Consider the following 14,350-nt stretch of genomic DNA (forward strand, 5'->3'; position numbering starts at 1 on the left):
AATGAGTTAATGGGTGCAGCACACCAACATGGCACATGTATACATATGTAACAAACCTGCACGTTGTGCACATGTACCCTAGAACATAAAGTATATATATATATAAAAAAGAAACATGCCTGGGAAATAAAAATAAAAATAAAGAAACATGCTTGTCAGATAATGAGGCCAAGCAGAATTCCTCACATTGAATCATTAAGGTATAACCTGGCCAAACAGGTAATATGTTCATATAATACACTCCAATAAAGTAATGTAACAGCAATCTTTAAGAAATCAGAGGCTAGCAGCTTTATGGAAATCTTTTTCATTACTTTTTCATGACCTATCTTGAGGAAATCCTTGATAAAAATCACAGAGGGTGCACTAGACAATGAAGTCTGACACAGTTTTATGGTGAAATAAAAGCCCTGATTTGTTTGGAAAGTATCATAGCATGTAAGTTGTCATTTTCATTTTGGCAAAACTCTGCTTGGAACAGGCTAAAGAACCCACAGGCCAGATATGCAAAGAACATATGAGGCCACCTAAGAACTGTGTTTTTGATGGCCCCAAAAGTAATGTCGCAGAAAGCACCTGCATAAAAATGGTCCTTTTCAGTTTTCTAGCCTTTTCCCCCTGGATTCCTTTCAGAGGTTTACAGGAAAGACAGTATTACTTAGGAACAAATCCAAGGAACACCCTAGTAGAGAATGTGGAAACATCCCTAAGGAAAGGAAAAGCAAAGCCTCTAGCATTTGACTCGATGACTGGTTAGCCAGGGGTTCAGAGAGCAGAGACGAGGTGAAGATTATGGGTAAATAGTCCAACATGAGGCAGCTGATGGGAGTGGCTTCCAGATCTTGCTCTGAGGCTGCAATTGCTTATTTGTGGCTTCAGTAACTAACAAGTGATCTCTCATATATGTCCCAGAGGGTCTACCAGCAAGGCTAACCCCAAACAAAAAAGTTAAAGGAAAAAAGCCTGTCTGTACTTATTTAAAGTATACTTTGGCATTTAGGTCCAAACACAAACAAGTATCCAGCATCTATACTCATTCTAGGAATCTGTTAAATGTGTGCAGGTCAAATGATAAACTTATGTTACAAGGAGGATTCTATTCCCAGAAAGGAAAAAACAATGTCAAAATTCTGCATTATACTTTGAGTTTCAGACATATCATTTAATAATGTATTTCTATTATGGAATGAGGGTCTATATCCCACCAAAATTCGTATGTTGAAATCCTAACTCCTGTTTTGATGGCATTAGGAGGTAGGGTCTTTGGGAGGTGACTAGGCCACGAGGGTGGAGACCTCATGAATGGGATTAGGGTCCTTAAAGCACTTCTGGAGAGCTCCCTTCTTCTTCCATCATGCAAAGAGACACAGGAAGACACTGTCTACAAACCAGGAAGAAGGCTCTCAAGAGACACCAAATCTGCTGCCACCTTGATCTTGAATTCCCTGATCTCCAGGAATGTGGGAAGCACACTTGGTGTTTAAGCCCCACAGTCTACGGTGCTTTTGTTAGCCTGAATGAACTAAGACAATTTTGTTATTCTTGGATTTGTTATTTTTCTTCATGAGCTCACCACCAGTTAAGCAAATGAGCATATGATCGGAACTAACAACAAATCACTTTTGGAAGATATACACCTTTCACCTTTGTCAGGATGAACATAAGGTCAGGAAGCCTGTGCTTCCCTTTATAATATCAGCAACACAAGTTTTTGTTTTCACTTCCCTTCCTTAGAGAGGAAAAAATGCAACAGAATGTTATAACACCTGCAGCAATCTTGCTGAACAAAGATGGTGACTCTACTGAAACAAGGTAACTGTCTGGAGGTAGAGCCACTGTGACACAACTCTTCATAGCTGGTCAGCAGACACATGCAAATTACCAAAGTGTAGAGAAAGCAGTGGTCTGCCGATATTGTACAAACATGCAGCCATAAAAAAGTGAGATGTGAGAAAGTCCAGGCTGGCCCAGAGAGTGCATACAATGGTGCTGGACACTGGTAACATTTGAAATAAAATGACATCACGCTGTAAAGAACTACGTTCCAGAAGTCGAAACATACCCTACGGCTCAGAACTCCAGGTTTTCCTCAACTTCCGGTGGATGGAGTATGGTAAAGATAAGCTAATCAAACATTTTTCACCTTCTTGGAAAAGGGAAAATTAAATGTTACTTTGAAACAATTCCCTAATGAATGATGAAAGTTAAACAACAAATAAGAAATATTTCAGCCACTTACTTAAGACAGCAAGAACTCCAAAACCTTTTTGGATCTTGGGTAGCTATGTGGGTTCAGAGTTCTAGACAGGATTATACCACACATATCAAAAAGTATTATGGGTAAATTCATTTCATGGCCTATCATAAACTCTTCGCCAGACGTATCTATGTATTTCAATGTACCTCCTCATGATTTTATGTAATTTTTTTGGTTTGACTGATTCTAGAAGGCAACTGTGTGGTATCTGAAAGGCTTCCTCCGAATCCTTGCTCTGCCGCATACTGGCTGTCTTTCCTCAGGCAGGTGACTTAACTTCTCTGAATCACATTTTTCTCATTTATAAGATTGGGTTACTACCTATTTTGTGGAGTGATTATAGTGATAAGATGTGCTAACTCCTTTATTTGTGAATAAAGTGCCCTGTCCAGTGCCTGGCATGAAGTGACATCCAGGAAAGGCTAGTTCTGCCATTCCTCTGGTATCAGGTTTAACAGAGGTACTAACACGAAATGGGTCAGGCGTGGTGGCTCCCACCTGTAATCCCAACACTTTGGGAGGCTAAGGAGGGCAGATCACTTGAGGTCAGGAGTTTGAGACCAGCCTGGTCAACATGGTGAAACCCCATCTCTATTAAAACAAAAAAATTAGCCGGGTGTGATAGCACATGTCTGTAATCCCTTCTTGAACCCAGGAAGCAGAGGTTGCAGTGAGCCGAGATCATGCCACCCTCCCCCATCAAAAAAAAAAAAAAAACAGAGGCCAGGCTTGGTGACTCATGTCTATAATTCCAGCACTTTGGGAGGCCAAGGCGGGTGGATCATCTGAGGTCAGGAGTTCGATACCAGCCTGGCCAACATGATGAAACTCTGTCCATACTAAAAACACAAAAATTAACTGGGTGTGACAGGCACCTGTAATCCCAGCTACTTGGGAGGCTGAGGCAGGAGAATCGCTTAAAACTGGGAGGTGATGGTTGCAGTGAGCTGAGATCGCACCATTGCACTCCAGCCTGGGCCACAGAGTGAGACTCCATCTCATATTGCTGGGATAATTTTAAGTTTTCTTATGAAATCTCCCAATGGCAATTTTATTTCAATTTACCTTTTCACTGCCAACATTCAGTACTATCAGTTACTTCTGGAAACCTGTCTTCTCAAAACTAGGAAAGATGGCATTATCTAGTCTCATGTGATATATAGTTCTTGGTACATGATAGGAGGATAAATATTTATATGACTAACCACTGATTTTATCTCTTAATTTCTGTCTCCAACCTGATATAATTCTTAACTGAAAATAACTGGAAAGCTATAAACTGATGGGCATTTCTCTTTTATTATCTGTATAGTTCTGCATAGGTGACCACATTGATGTATGTATTTGGTTTAAAATAATTAATTATAAAGATGACACCCAGGGCTTGTTTTGCTGACATGTTCTTCAGACATAACACCATCAAGTTAATTCTTAGGTTTTGTTTTTAAAGCAGAGAAATAAAAGTTTACTGGGAGTAAAAAACAAAACCACCACCAGCACCTTACTTTAGTTCGCTAAGGATCTACCTTTTAAAATCTACTATAGATTAATTTAAAATGTCAAATAAGAGGATATACATAATAATCTTAAACTAACACATATTTTATTAGCTGTTTTGGCAGTTTGTGGCCCTACCTCATCATCATTTAAGACATGAGGTATTTACAAATTTATGGTCAAATAATGTTTCATTCTGTCTCTACTCTTACACTCTCCAAATGTTCACACTTTAAAATTATGAATTAACGGAACATTCTAGGAACATTCTTAATAATACATTATGACCATATCAAGTATGGACAATGTTAGCACGTTCTTAAAGAGTGAGTTATGGCTCCCATAATAACACATGGATAAACCATTGGGCATTACTTGCTTTTCTACAATGTGTTATTGATTCAGTGGAACACTGGGCATTCCATATACTCGTACGCAACACATATATCAATACTCCTCCAGCTACTGCAGGCGGTAGTAAAAGAACATATGCCAGAGAGTAGGGAGAAACTACATTTATGTACAACTGGCCCATTTAGTATTCATCCCAGTCAGGATCACTAGCTCTCTTTGACGTAGTTCCCCTACAACCCCTGACACATTATAAAATTAAAATTTATTTTAAAAAATTCTATTTATTAGGTTTTTTTTTGATGTAGTTTTTGATCAAAAAGCTTTGGTGTTTCCAAACTCCTAGCCTGTACTAGAACATAATGTTGAAAAACATATGTGTATAGAATCAAACCAATATAAAGTAATTTTTCCAAAATGGGTAGGGCAGACAGGTGAAGTCATTAAAAACACATGGTCAAAGAAGTCCTCCAAACAACTTAGTGGAAGGCGGCCAAACGAACACATTTAATCAATATATATTGGTAAAGATAATGGGGAGAGGAAAAGAGAAAAAAATTCCATGCTTTGCTGATACACAAATATAGGTTTCCCAGGACAGGCGTAGATATGAAATACTGTAATTGAGGAAGTGGTCCAATTTCCCAGAAGGGCCATGCCATCTGAAAAAGGTCAAGGGTCACAAAATGGAGGCAGGTAAGAAGTGGAAGTTGTAGTGCTGGGTAAATTGCTCTTGGCTCCTCAACAGAGGTTTGAGATTTGAGATTATGATAGGTTCCATCAGGCAAATAACTGCTTGCGAGGCATCTAGTCTCACTTAGGGTAGAATGCAGAGAGACGCAGCAAAGTGCTGAATCTGTGTCCAGTCTGTGTTTCAGCATGGGGGTGGGGACATGTAGCAAAGACAGACAAATCCAGGGAAAGGAAGGAAGAGTGGGATAAGGGATATAATTATATAATTTAAAGAGTTTTGCGGATAAAGGCTTTTACCAAAGCCCCCATGGTTATTATTTTAAACCACCACTGAAAGCCTCCTAAACACTTATTTTGACTTCGGTATTAAATATTCTCCAGTGGCAGCAGTGAATGCAGAAGGAAGCATGCTAGGAGGAACTGGGTCGGCAGACATCCAGTCTCTCTCACTGCCTTCAATTCAGCCAGGAAGAGGTTGCTCAGAATATACAACCGGCTTTCTCAAAATAAGCAAATTACAAATCAGTGGTTTGGAGAAGGTAACAACTAGGGCCTGTGAGAAATTGTTACCCAGAACCACAGAGACAGCTAATGTTGGGCCCATTTTCTAAATGATTTAAATTAATTAATGTAAGAAAATGGAAGAATCATTATCTGCCATATTTTCATAGTGCAAATCCCAAAGGCACACAATTTCCATTATTTTATATAGACATATATACACACACATATATGCACACATATTTATATACCCACACACATATATATGCACATATATACACATACATATATATGCACATATACCCCCACACACATATACGTACATATATACACACAAAGAGTCAATAATATCTTATATACAATTGTATTAGCGAAATTAAATATGAGGTCTTTTCAGAATTCCATAATCACAAGATTTGGGCATTGTCATATTCCAGAAGAGCCTCCCTGTTTCAGGGGTTCTGTGGTCCTGGTGGTGAGTGGTAAAGGAGGTGGGAAAATGGGAAAGGGGAATAAGCGTTGGGTGGAGAATGAATATGAAACCAGTTAATACGTTTGGGAGATAGCTGCTGGAATATTTATTTCTGCAAATGAGTCACTGCTGCCACTGGAGAAGGTATGGTTATTTAAAACCAAAATCAAACAAAACACAGTTTGGAACTTCAAGCAATCAAGGTTTACATTTAAGATTCTAGCACTCGCTAGCCATGGGAACTCAAAGTCTCTATCTGGAATTGAGACAAACACCACCAGCCCTACAGGAGCACAGATTACATATGCAGATACACCAGGCATACTGGCACACAGTAGGTTTCCTAAAAACTGTCATTTTATGGGTGTGCTGACTCATCAGAAGGTATGGGTGGCAGAGATGCAAAGAGGGCACAAGGCATGGCGTGCTCCCCTCAGAAATGTCAACAAACTTGTGGGGGAGAATGGCAAGGGGGCAGACTACTTAGAAAGCATTTATCTGTAATTCTAAGTCTCAGGGTGCTCTTGGAAGAGTTCAGACATTTAGCCAAAAATGAGGTAAAGAATATTCAGGGTTGAGGGGAGGAAGAACTTCTCAAAACAGACACACTATAAATTTGTGAACAACCTCACTTAAGGTTCTCAGCACAAGCCAGCCTCGCTGAATTCTGTTTTTAAAAAAAGGACACATTTAATTCTATGAGCCCAAACAATGAGTTTGATGGAAGTTTTTCAACTACATACTTTGGCTTGCAGCAGACATTGTCTAAATCCAGGAAAAGGAGAACAGATCATTTGTTCATATGTTATTTTCATTTTTTGGTAATGTTTACACTTTTTACTAACCCATTTATTTCAAATGTAACAAAGTTAGCTTTCTTTACTGAGAGCTACTTGGAGTAAGCAGTGCGCCAGACAGTATTTGAACAATCTTTTTGCATTAGGACATTATAAAAAAGTATCTTTGCTTCTGATAGGGATACATTAACACCTTCAAAGTTAAACTTTGATCTTAAAATTTCAAGCCAAAAAGCTGAAACAGCTTTGCTAATGGTAAAAGAAAATTCACAGTACTGAAGCACCAATGCTGGCAGTGGAGGAAGACTCAGTGTGGTTTAAAACTTGCCTAAACTATTTTCAAAGCAATACAAAATATATTGTATGAGACTCATGGGACATATCAAAACAAAACCTGAAGTAGCCCAAATTCTCTTTTTTCCCTTCTTTTCTGGAGTTGAGTCAATAACTTGCTTATTCTGGATTTCTTTCAGAAGCCATTCAACAGTGGCCCGTTCCCAAAACAGTGAGGTCTGTCTGCATAATACATGTAAGTTGAGCTTAAAAGGGTACAGATGACAACTTCAGCCTTTATGTCCTGAATGTCCTATAAGTTATAGTCAAAACTTACATGGTGTTAGAATGTCAAATTCAGCTAGAAAAAAATTAGCAATTCCATGAAGGGTTTTCTTTTACCACCGTGTTGAAAAATATATATTCTAACGCTTGTTAACTCAATATCCAATGTGGCTAACAATTCATTTTCTGTAAAATATATAAGTGAAGTGAACCACTGGTATCCATAATCAAACCTACAGCTGGTTTGGGGTCATATTCTCAAATTAAGCAGAGAACTTTAAGTAATTTAAGAGCAGAATGGCTGTTCAAAGTTATCTGTTACAGCAGCTAGCAGTGAAGAACTCTCCTCTAGAAATAACAATACTAAAAAAAACTGATGATGATGTCCAGAATTGTTTCTAAGTACTTAACGGATATTGTTGTGTTTAATCCTCACAATCCCACCCCTAAATGAGATGGACATTTTCATTACTCTTGTTTTACAAATGTAGTAGATGAAGGCTAGAAAAACCTATTTGATTCCTGCACTTTGGAATCAAATGCCTTAGATATATCCCCGAGTGCCACCGAGCTACCTGTGCTCGGTCCAGTTATCCTTTCTAGATTCTTTATCCGTAAAATGGGCATAATAGTATCTGCCTATAACATACAAATTAATAGTTTCAGGTATAAATGTGATTGTCCCTGTGAAGTCCTGAAGCCAATACCTGTTACAAAATACACAGAAAGCTGCATTTTCCTGCAGGATCCAAACACGACTTCTCATTCATTAGGTGGTGGCTCCTGATCAGGCTGAAGGTGAACATCAACAACAGCAATCTAGAAAAACTGCCAGGATGATCAGAAGGAGAGGTGGCAGGGCTTCTCAGAAGTTAAGCTTGGGAACACTGACCGGAAGCTTTTGAGGGTAGGAAATCTATGTCTCCAAACATCATGCCTGTTGATTGAATAAATGTATAGTGTATATTTTCCCTTTCTACGCCTTTTCTGTTTTCTAGGAAAGCCTGGCAGTACAGAAAGGGGGATAAACAATAGAAAAAATGGATTTGAGATGTAGCTCCACCTCTGGGATCCCACAACTCCTCATATAAAAGAGATGCCAGGAGGAGGAGAGATCAAGGTTAAGGGTATATCACGAGAGACTCAACACAGTCAATTTTGACACTCCTAAGAAACCTGTTTAAATCACACAGTCAATGGCTTAAAAAGTGATGGTCCCTCCCACCCACTCTGGATTTAGATGAAATTGTGGTGAAATCCTGAGCTATCTCAATGAAACATGTCTTCAAACATTTTCTCCCATAAGAGGAAACTTAGACCAAACCTATACAAAAACATAATATGTTAAGTTGCCTGAAAGTATTTCCAGAGATTTGGAGTTGATGTGCCATGGAGGATATAAATAATATCGCAGAAACCCAATCCTTCCAGAACTGTTTCAGTGCGTTTTGAAAGAGTTTAATTAGAAATTGGGAGCCAAAGATGGACCACAGTATGAGATTCTCTAGTGCTTAGCTCACATTCTAGATGTTTCCGGATTTAACATACAGACTTTAAAAATTTACTTTACAACAAACTAAAAGATATAAAAGAGATGCAAAAGTATCACTAGGTATAAGGCTTTATCATTAATTAGAAGTCTGTGGGACATTTCGTGGGCACTGCTATGGAGTTACAGAAGTAAAATATTCCCCTTTCAAGTAAGTATTTTGAAATTCTGCCTTTGCAGATGCTTAAAGAAATGTCTCGGCCGGGCACGGTGGCTCACGCCTGTAATCCCAACACTTTGGGAGGCCAAGATGGGCGGATCAGTTGAGGTCAGGAGTTCAAGATCAGCCTGGCCAACATGGTGAAACCCCATCTCTACTAAAAATACAAAAATTAGCTGGGTGTGGTAGTGAATGCCTGTGATCCCAGCTACTCAGGAGGCTGAGTCAGGAGAATCCCTTGAACCCAGAAGGCTGAGGTTGCAGTGAGCCAAGACCACGCTACTGCACTCCAGCCTGGGTGACAGAGCAAGACTCAGTCTCAAAAAAAAAAAAACAAAAAACCTCAATATGAGAACACAATCAAATACTAATGAAGTAGTTCAAAGTAGTACTATAGAAAGTTATTCAAATTCAAAAAAATATTTATCACAAATACCTAATAAGTTTTGATCAATTTTAGATGATTCTTAATTACATTTATCCATGAAATTTTTTTCTAAAAAAAAAAAAAAAAAATCAAGCTTTCTGCCCAACTCTTTTGCTGATCCTGGCAATTTTACAAGAACCTGGTGGGTAACTGGGTGACACCACCTGGCTTTGCTCTTGGACAACATTCTAGCTGGGGCCACTGTTCTTGCTATGAAAAGAGTCAAGAATGAACCAAGGCAGAAAGACCCGTCAGGTTTCCCTATCAGGTCTGTAGAGCGAGACTTCCATTATGATTGTATTTTCAACTGTAGTTTGGTCTTATGTATTTATTTAAATGTTTTTAAAAATGCTGAAGAGCTATTTTTTTTAAGGATGCTCATAGTGAAACTCAAAAAGAAAAAATTAGAAAGCCTAGTGGAATTTCTTTGGTGGTGATCTAGATTATGGAAGACAAGGATTTCCATCATTATCATCACTAGGAGAAAGGGTTTTCTATCTGAAATTTTAAGAGCTCCGAATATGATACATTATAAAAGTTCAACACAAGAAAAAGAGATTCAGCTTCTGAATTTTATCAGCTTTAGGAATAATATTTTAGTAGAAAATCTGAACAGAAAAATGCTCAATATGCATCATTTATGTGAAAGAGAACCTACAATTGTAACTCGCCACCTTAGGGAAAAAAGTAAAAGATAGGGAAATAGTATTTTTTATAACAAAAATGATCACTATGCAAAACAACTTACAAGCTATTGAAGTTATATTCTTTCTACAAAATTTTATAACATCTCATTTTTTTACATGTGCCATGTACTATGCTAACTATGCTAATCCTATGCCAAAGGTTACATTCTCCTTACTTTCTAGGCAGCAGAAGTGGCTCAGAGAAGCTGATTTTAATTTGCTGAAGGTCCCACAGTCAGATTGGGACACAGTCACATTGGGACTGTGCTCTTCACCCTGTGCTATTTCACAGAATGATTTGAGTATACTCATTAAAATTGTCACTTGACAAAACACACATTCACATTTCCTAAGACATTATATTCCTAAGTTCATTACTTAAATGCTAATTATTCTTTGTGCTAATAAAATAATTCTATTCATTACTGATCAGTACAATTTGAACACAGATTGGATGCTTTTCTTTTCCATATTGATGAAAAAATAATGATTTACCTACAGGCACTCTAGCACATCTAATGATTTGCCTGAAATCTCAGCCATGGGTTTTATGACACAAGATCGGAAGGAGCTATGCAAAGTGATGTTTCCTTTCCTGCTGAGAAACAAATGAGTGCACCGCAGCAGGTCTGACCCTAAACAGTCAGATTTGTAAAGTCACCACTTAACTCCCTGGGAGAAAAGCCTTCCCCAGACAGCAGTGTTAGAATGCCTGGCAGTCTGGAGCTGGACAAATTAGTGTTAATCCATTCAGCCACAGTGTTTGCCTGTGATCTTTAAACTGCTATTTGAACTGCTAAGGAGATTTTTAGCCACTTTACTTAAAAAATATCAGATATGATCAATGACAACCAAATTTAAAACTGATATACTTTTTTTTTTTAAAGAAGCCCTTAATTAAAAATTACTCAGTGACTCACTTGTCAAATATTTATAGTGTACTTACTATGTGCTAGGCCATTTGCAGGGCACTGAAAAAGAATGATAAACCAGAAAAGACAGACATAGTTCCTGCTTTTATTGAAATTTAGTATTCAACTTGAGACTCCTATCAATGTTTGCTCTGGTAGAAACAGGTCGTCCAAGGATCTTTGAAGTGTTTATTAATTTTGAGTTACCATCTTAGAAACCTCAAAATGAAAATAAATGCCACTGTCTTAACAATACACTGGTACAATACAACGAATATTTTTGGTATTTCACTTCTCTAATTTTTCTTAAGATTACTATTCACACTGCTTGATACTTAAAACACTTAAAGAACATGCTTCTCCAAGAATTGGAGAAAGATGATGGCAAGAATAAGACAAAAGAAGCAAGGCTACCATATGCTACGGAAGGTAAATGCCCAAAGCCAGACAGAAAGGATACCATATCAAATGAAGCGTGGCTTGCCCTGCTTTTGCTTCCACATCACAGGTCCTGTCTCTTATTTCCTTCAGGTATAAGAAAAACTGCACCACCTGTAACCCATGTTACTGACAAAGGCATCAACACCATCCCTTCTTCAGTCACTGCTTCACCATCCCTTCCATGCATGTGGCCTCTCAGCTTCACCAACATCCCTAATTACCAAAGTTTTCTCTGTTCTTTGCGTCATAATGACTATTTTAAGAAACTGTATAATCACCTCTACTGCTCTGTCTTCCACCTAAAATTACAAATAGTCTCCTTTACTTTAAACTATTAACAGGTCACTTGACCTACATATTATTTTGCTAACTATTTTACACTGTATCCCTAACAAATCTTTCCTCATTTCCCCAATATAACATCAAGTGATCACAGCCACGAAAAAAGACATCCTAGGAATTTATATTTCATTCCAGAAGTTAGGACATTAAAGAAAGTCTGTCTTACTAGGAATGGTTGTTTTGTGTTGTTCAATAGCTTTCACATTTTTTAAAAAAGAGGTAAAATATATATTAACACTGGAAGTTAAAGCAGATATAAAATGTTTAATATACAGAATACTTGGATATGAGCAAGTTGCAGTCACTCAGCAACCTCTTGACATAATGCTTTTGTAAAACAACTTTTCTGTCTCACAATATTACGCAAATCATTTTGCAATTTCTTTTGGCTGTCACAGATGTAAAGCTTGAATCAATTTACATCAATGTGATTCAAAACAGAGTACATTACATTAAAACAGAACTACAGTGATAAGGTACCTTTGAACCTCAGGAAGATAAAATATTTCCACAGCTACCTGAATATAAAATAAAATAACACGAATCCATTTTTAAAGGAGTTTTAAAAATACACGATTTTACTTACATCAAGAGAGCCTTCATTTATAACAATCATTCCCATGTTCTTCTTCAACAGTTTGCAGGAGTGTCCTGTGTCCAAACATAGAGTATATTAATTGATAACTAATTTCTCCAGAGAATAGGTAAAGATGTTAAAACAATGATATGTACTATGAAAATACCTAAAGATGATTTTACAAGGACTGAGGGCAACCAGTTGTTTTCCAGGTTTGTAGGAAGTTAAAAATGAAACGCTCTTGCTTGTCATAGGAGGGATATGCAACAAATACATCTGGCCTGTTAAGGCTACAAAGACATCTGGAAAGAGATGGTGGTAAGGATTCTTGATGTCCTGAAAACCGACAAATGGATTTGTAATACCCTTCACGATGACCAACATGAAGAGCAAAAGATAGGCCAATGACTGTTTCTAGAAAACAGAATAACAGAACCCTTCTCTAGACACCTAGGGAAGGTGCAGGTGGCTGCCTCTTGGATCCGCTGATCCCATCACCGTCTCCTTTCCTGGGAGAATCAGTACATCCTCTACTTTCCTGCCTTCTCTTGCTTTGTTGTACTTACTGCAGGGCAAAAATCCCCCCTTTGTTAAGTCCAACTTGGCCTACTCTGTACCTGTTTGCTACAGCTGTGTCTGAAGAAGAGGCAACTCTGCTGATGTCACATTTTAAAAATACCATGCTATTTAAAATAATTCCATCTATACTCACATTGCCTTTGTGTTCTCATTCCATCTCATGATTTCATGTATCATCCAAATGTCGACCATTCTGAAACTCCTAAGTTCCACTCAGCCCTCCTTCCTGAACTCTGGACTCTCATATGCAAGTGCTTACTTAACTGCAGACACTTACGTAGAAAGTAGGCATTTCCATCATCTCAAAGGCAGCCTACTCAAAAACCAGGCTCCTGACCACACTCCTCCAGCCTCCATCAAGAAAACCTACTTTCCCTTCAGTTTTCATCATTTGGGTTACTGGTAACTCCATCCTTCAAATGCTAAGGCCAAAAACCTTGAAGCTACCTGATCTATTTCTTTCTCTCATACTCTACATCTATCAATCTTGTTGTCTCTACCTTTAAAACATATTAAGAACCCAACCACTTCTTACCATTAAAACACATCAAGAACCCAAACACTTCTTACCCTTTCCCTTGTTACCACCTTGGTCCAAGCCTCCATCATATTTCCCCTGGATTAATGCAATAGCTTATTTCCTGATCTACCAGCTTCTACACTTGCTTCCCTCTGAGTCCATTTTCAGCCTAGCTGCCAGAGTGACTGTTTTTACGGGAAAGTCAGAGCATGTCTTTCTTCTGCTGAGAACCATCAAGTGATTTCCGTGTTTACTTGGAGTAAATGCAGAGTCCTGACAGTGGCCTGGGAGGCCCCATCTACCTTGGACACTGCTATGCTGAATCTCTCTTCTACTACTATTCTTCCTTTTGCTTTTGTGCTGTTTCTCTCTGTAACAGAAGACAGCTTTTCTCTAATCATCATGCAACAAGCTCCCTCTCCTCTTTTAGGTCGTTCCTCAGCTGTCACCATCTCAATAAGTTCTTCCTGACTTCACTATTTAAAACCAAATCCCTCTGTGCAATGCCCTGTGTTTCCCTCCCATTTCAGTTTTCTTTATAGTAATCATTGACATCTATTATACTATGTACTTTTCTAATTTACTTTATTGTGTGTTTCTCTGACTAGTATCTGAACTCCACAAGGGCAGAGATTTTTTTGGGTTATTTTGTTTCCTGCTCTGCTCCTTGCACTTAACTGGTACCTGGCACTGTAGATACTACGATTATGCTGAATGGGTGAATCTTCCCTACCTTTTTCTAGGAACCAATCATGGCTCAAGATTCTGAATGTTAAATATAACCAGAAACCACTACCATATTCTTTTTTCATAGGAACATCCATAATAGTGAACATATCCTGAACTACTGGTACCCTTGACTGCCTATTTTCCACATTTACCGCCCTTTATTGTCATATATTTTCTATCTGTAGTCTCTTACCATATTTGTGTTTTTAGGTCTCCCAATTTTAATACATTCTGCATTTCACCATTATTTTCCTTCTCATACATCTTCTTTCCATTTTCTAATAACAGCGATAATTTTTACAA

General features: G+C 38.1%; 1 protein-coding gene across 1 annotated transcript in view; it reads right to left on the reverse strand.

Annotated features, from left to right (window-relative positions):
* Positions 1–14,350, reverse strand: part of ATP8A1 (ATPase, aminophospholipid transporter (APLT), class I, type 8A, member 1) — a 292,825-nt gene that overhangs the window by 103,219 nt on the left and 175,256 nt on the right. The window contains exon 24 of the mRNA XM_011968920.1: positions 12,229–12,293. Coding sequence (XP_011824310.1) covers positions 12,229–12,293 — 65 coding nt within the window. The remainder of the gene's footprint in view (positions 1–12,228; positions 12,294–14,350) is intronic.

Source organism: Mandrillus leucophaeus, unplaced genomic scaffold (assembly GCF_000951045.1).
Source record: "Mandrillus leucophaeus isolate KB7577 unplaced genomic scaffold, Mleu.le_1.0 Scaffold865, whole genome shotgun sequence".
NCBI classification, from domain to species: domain Eukaryota; kingdom Metazoa; phylum Chordata; class Mammalia; order Primates; family Cercopithecidae; genus Mandrillus; species Mandrillus leucophaeus.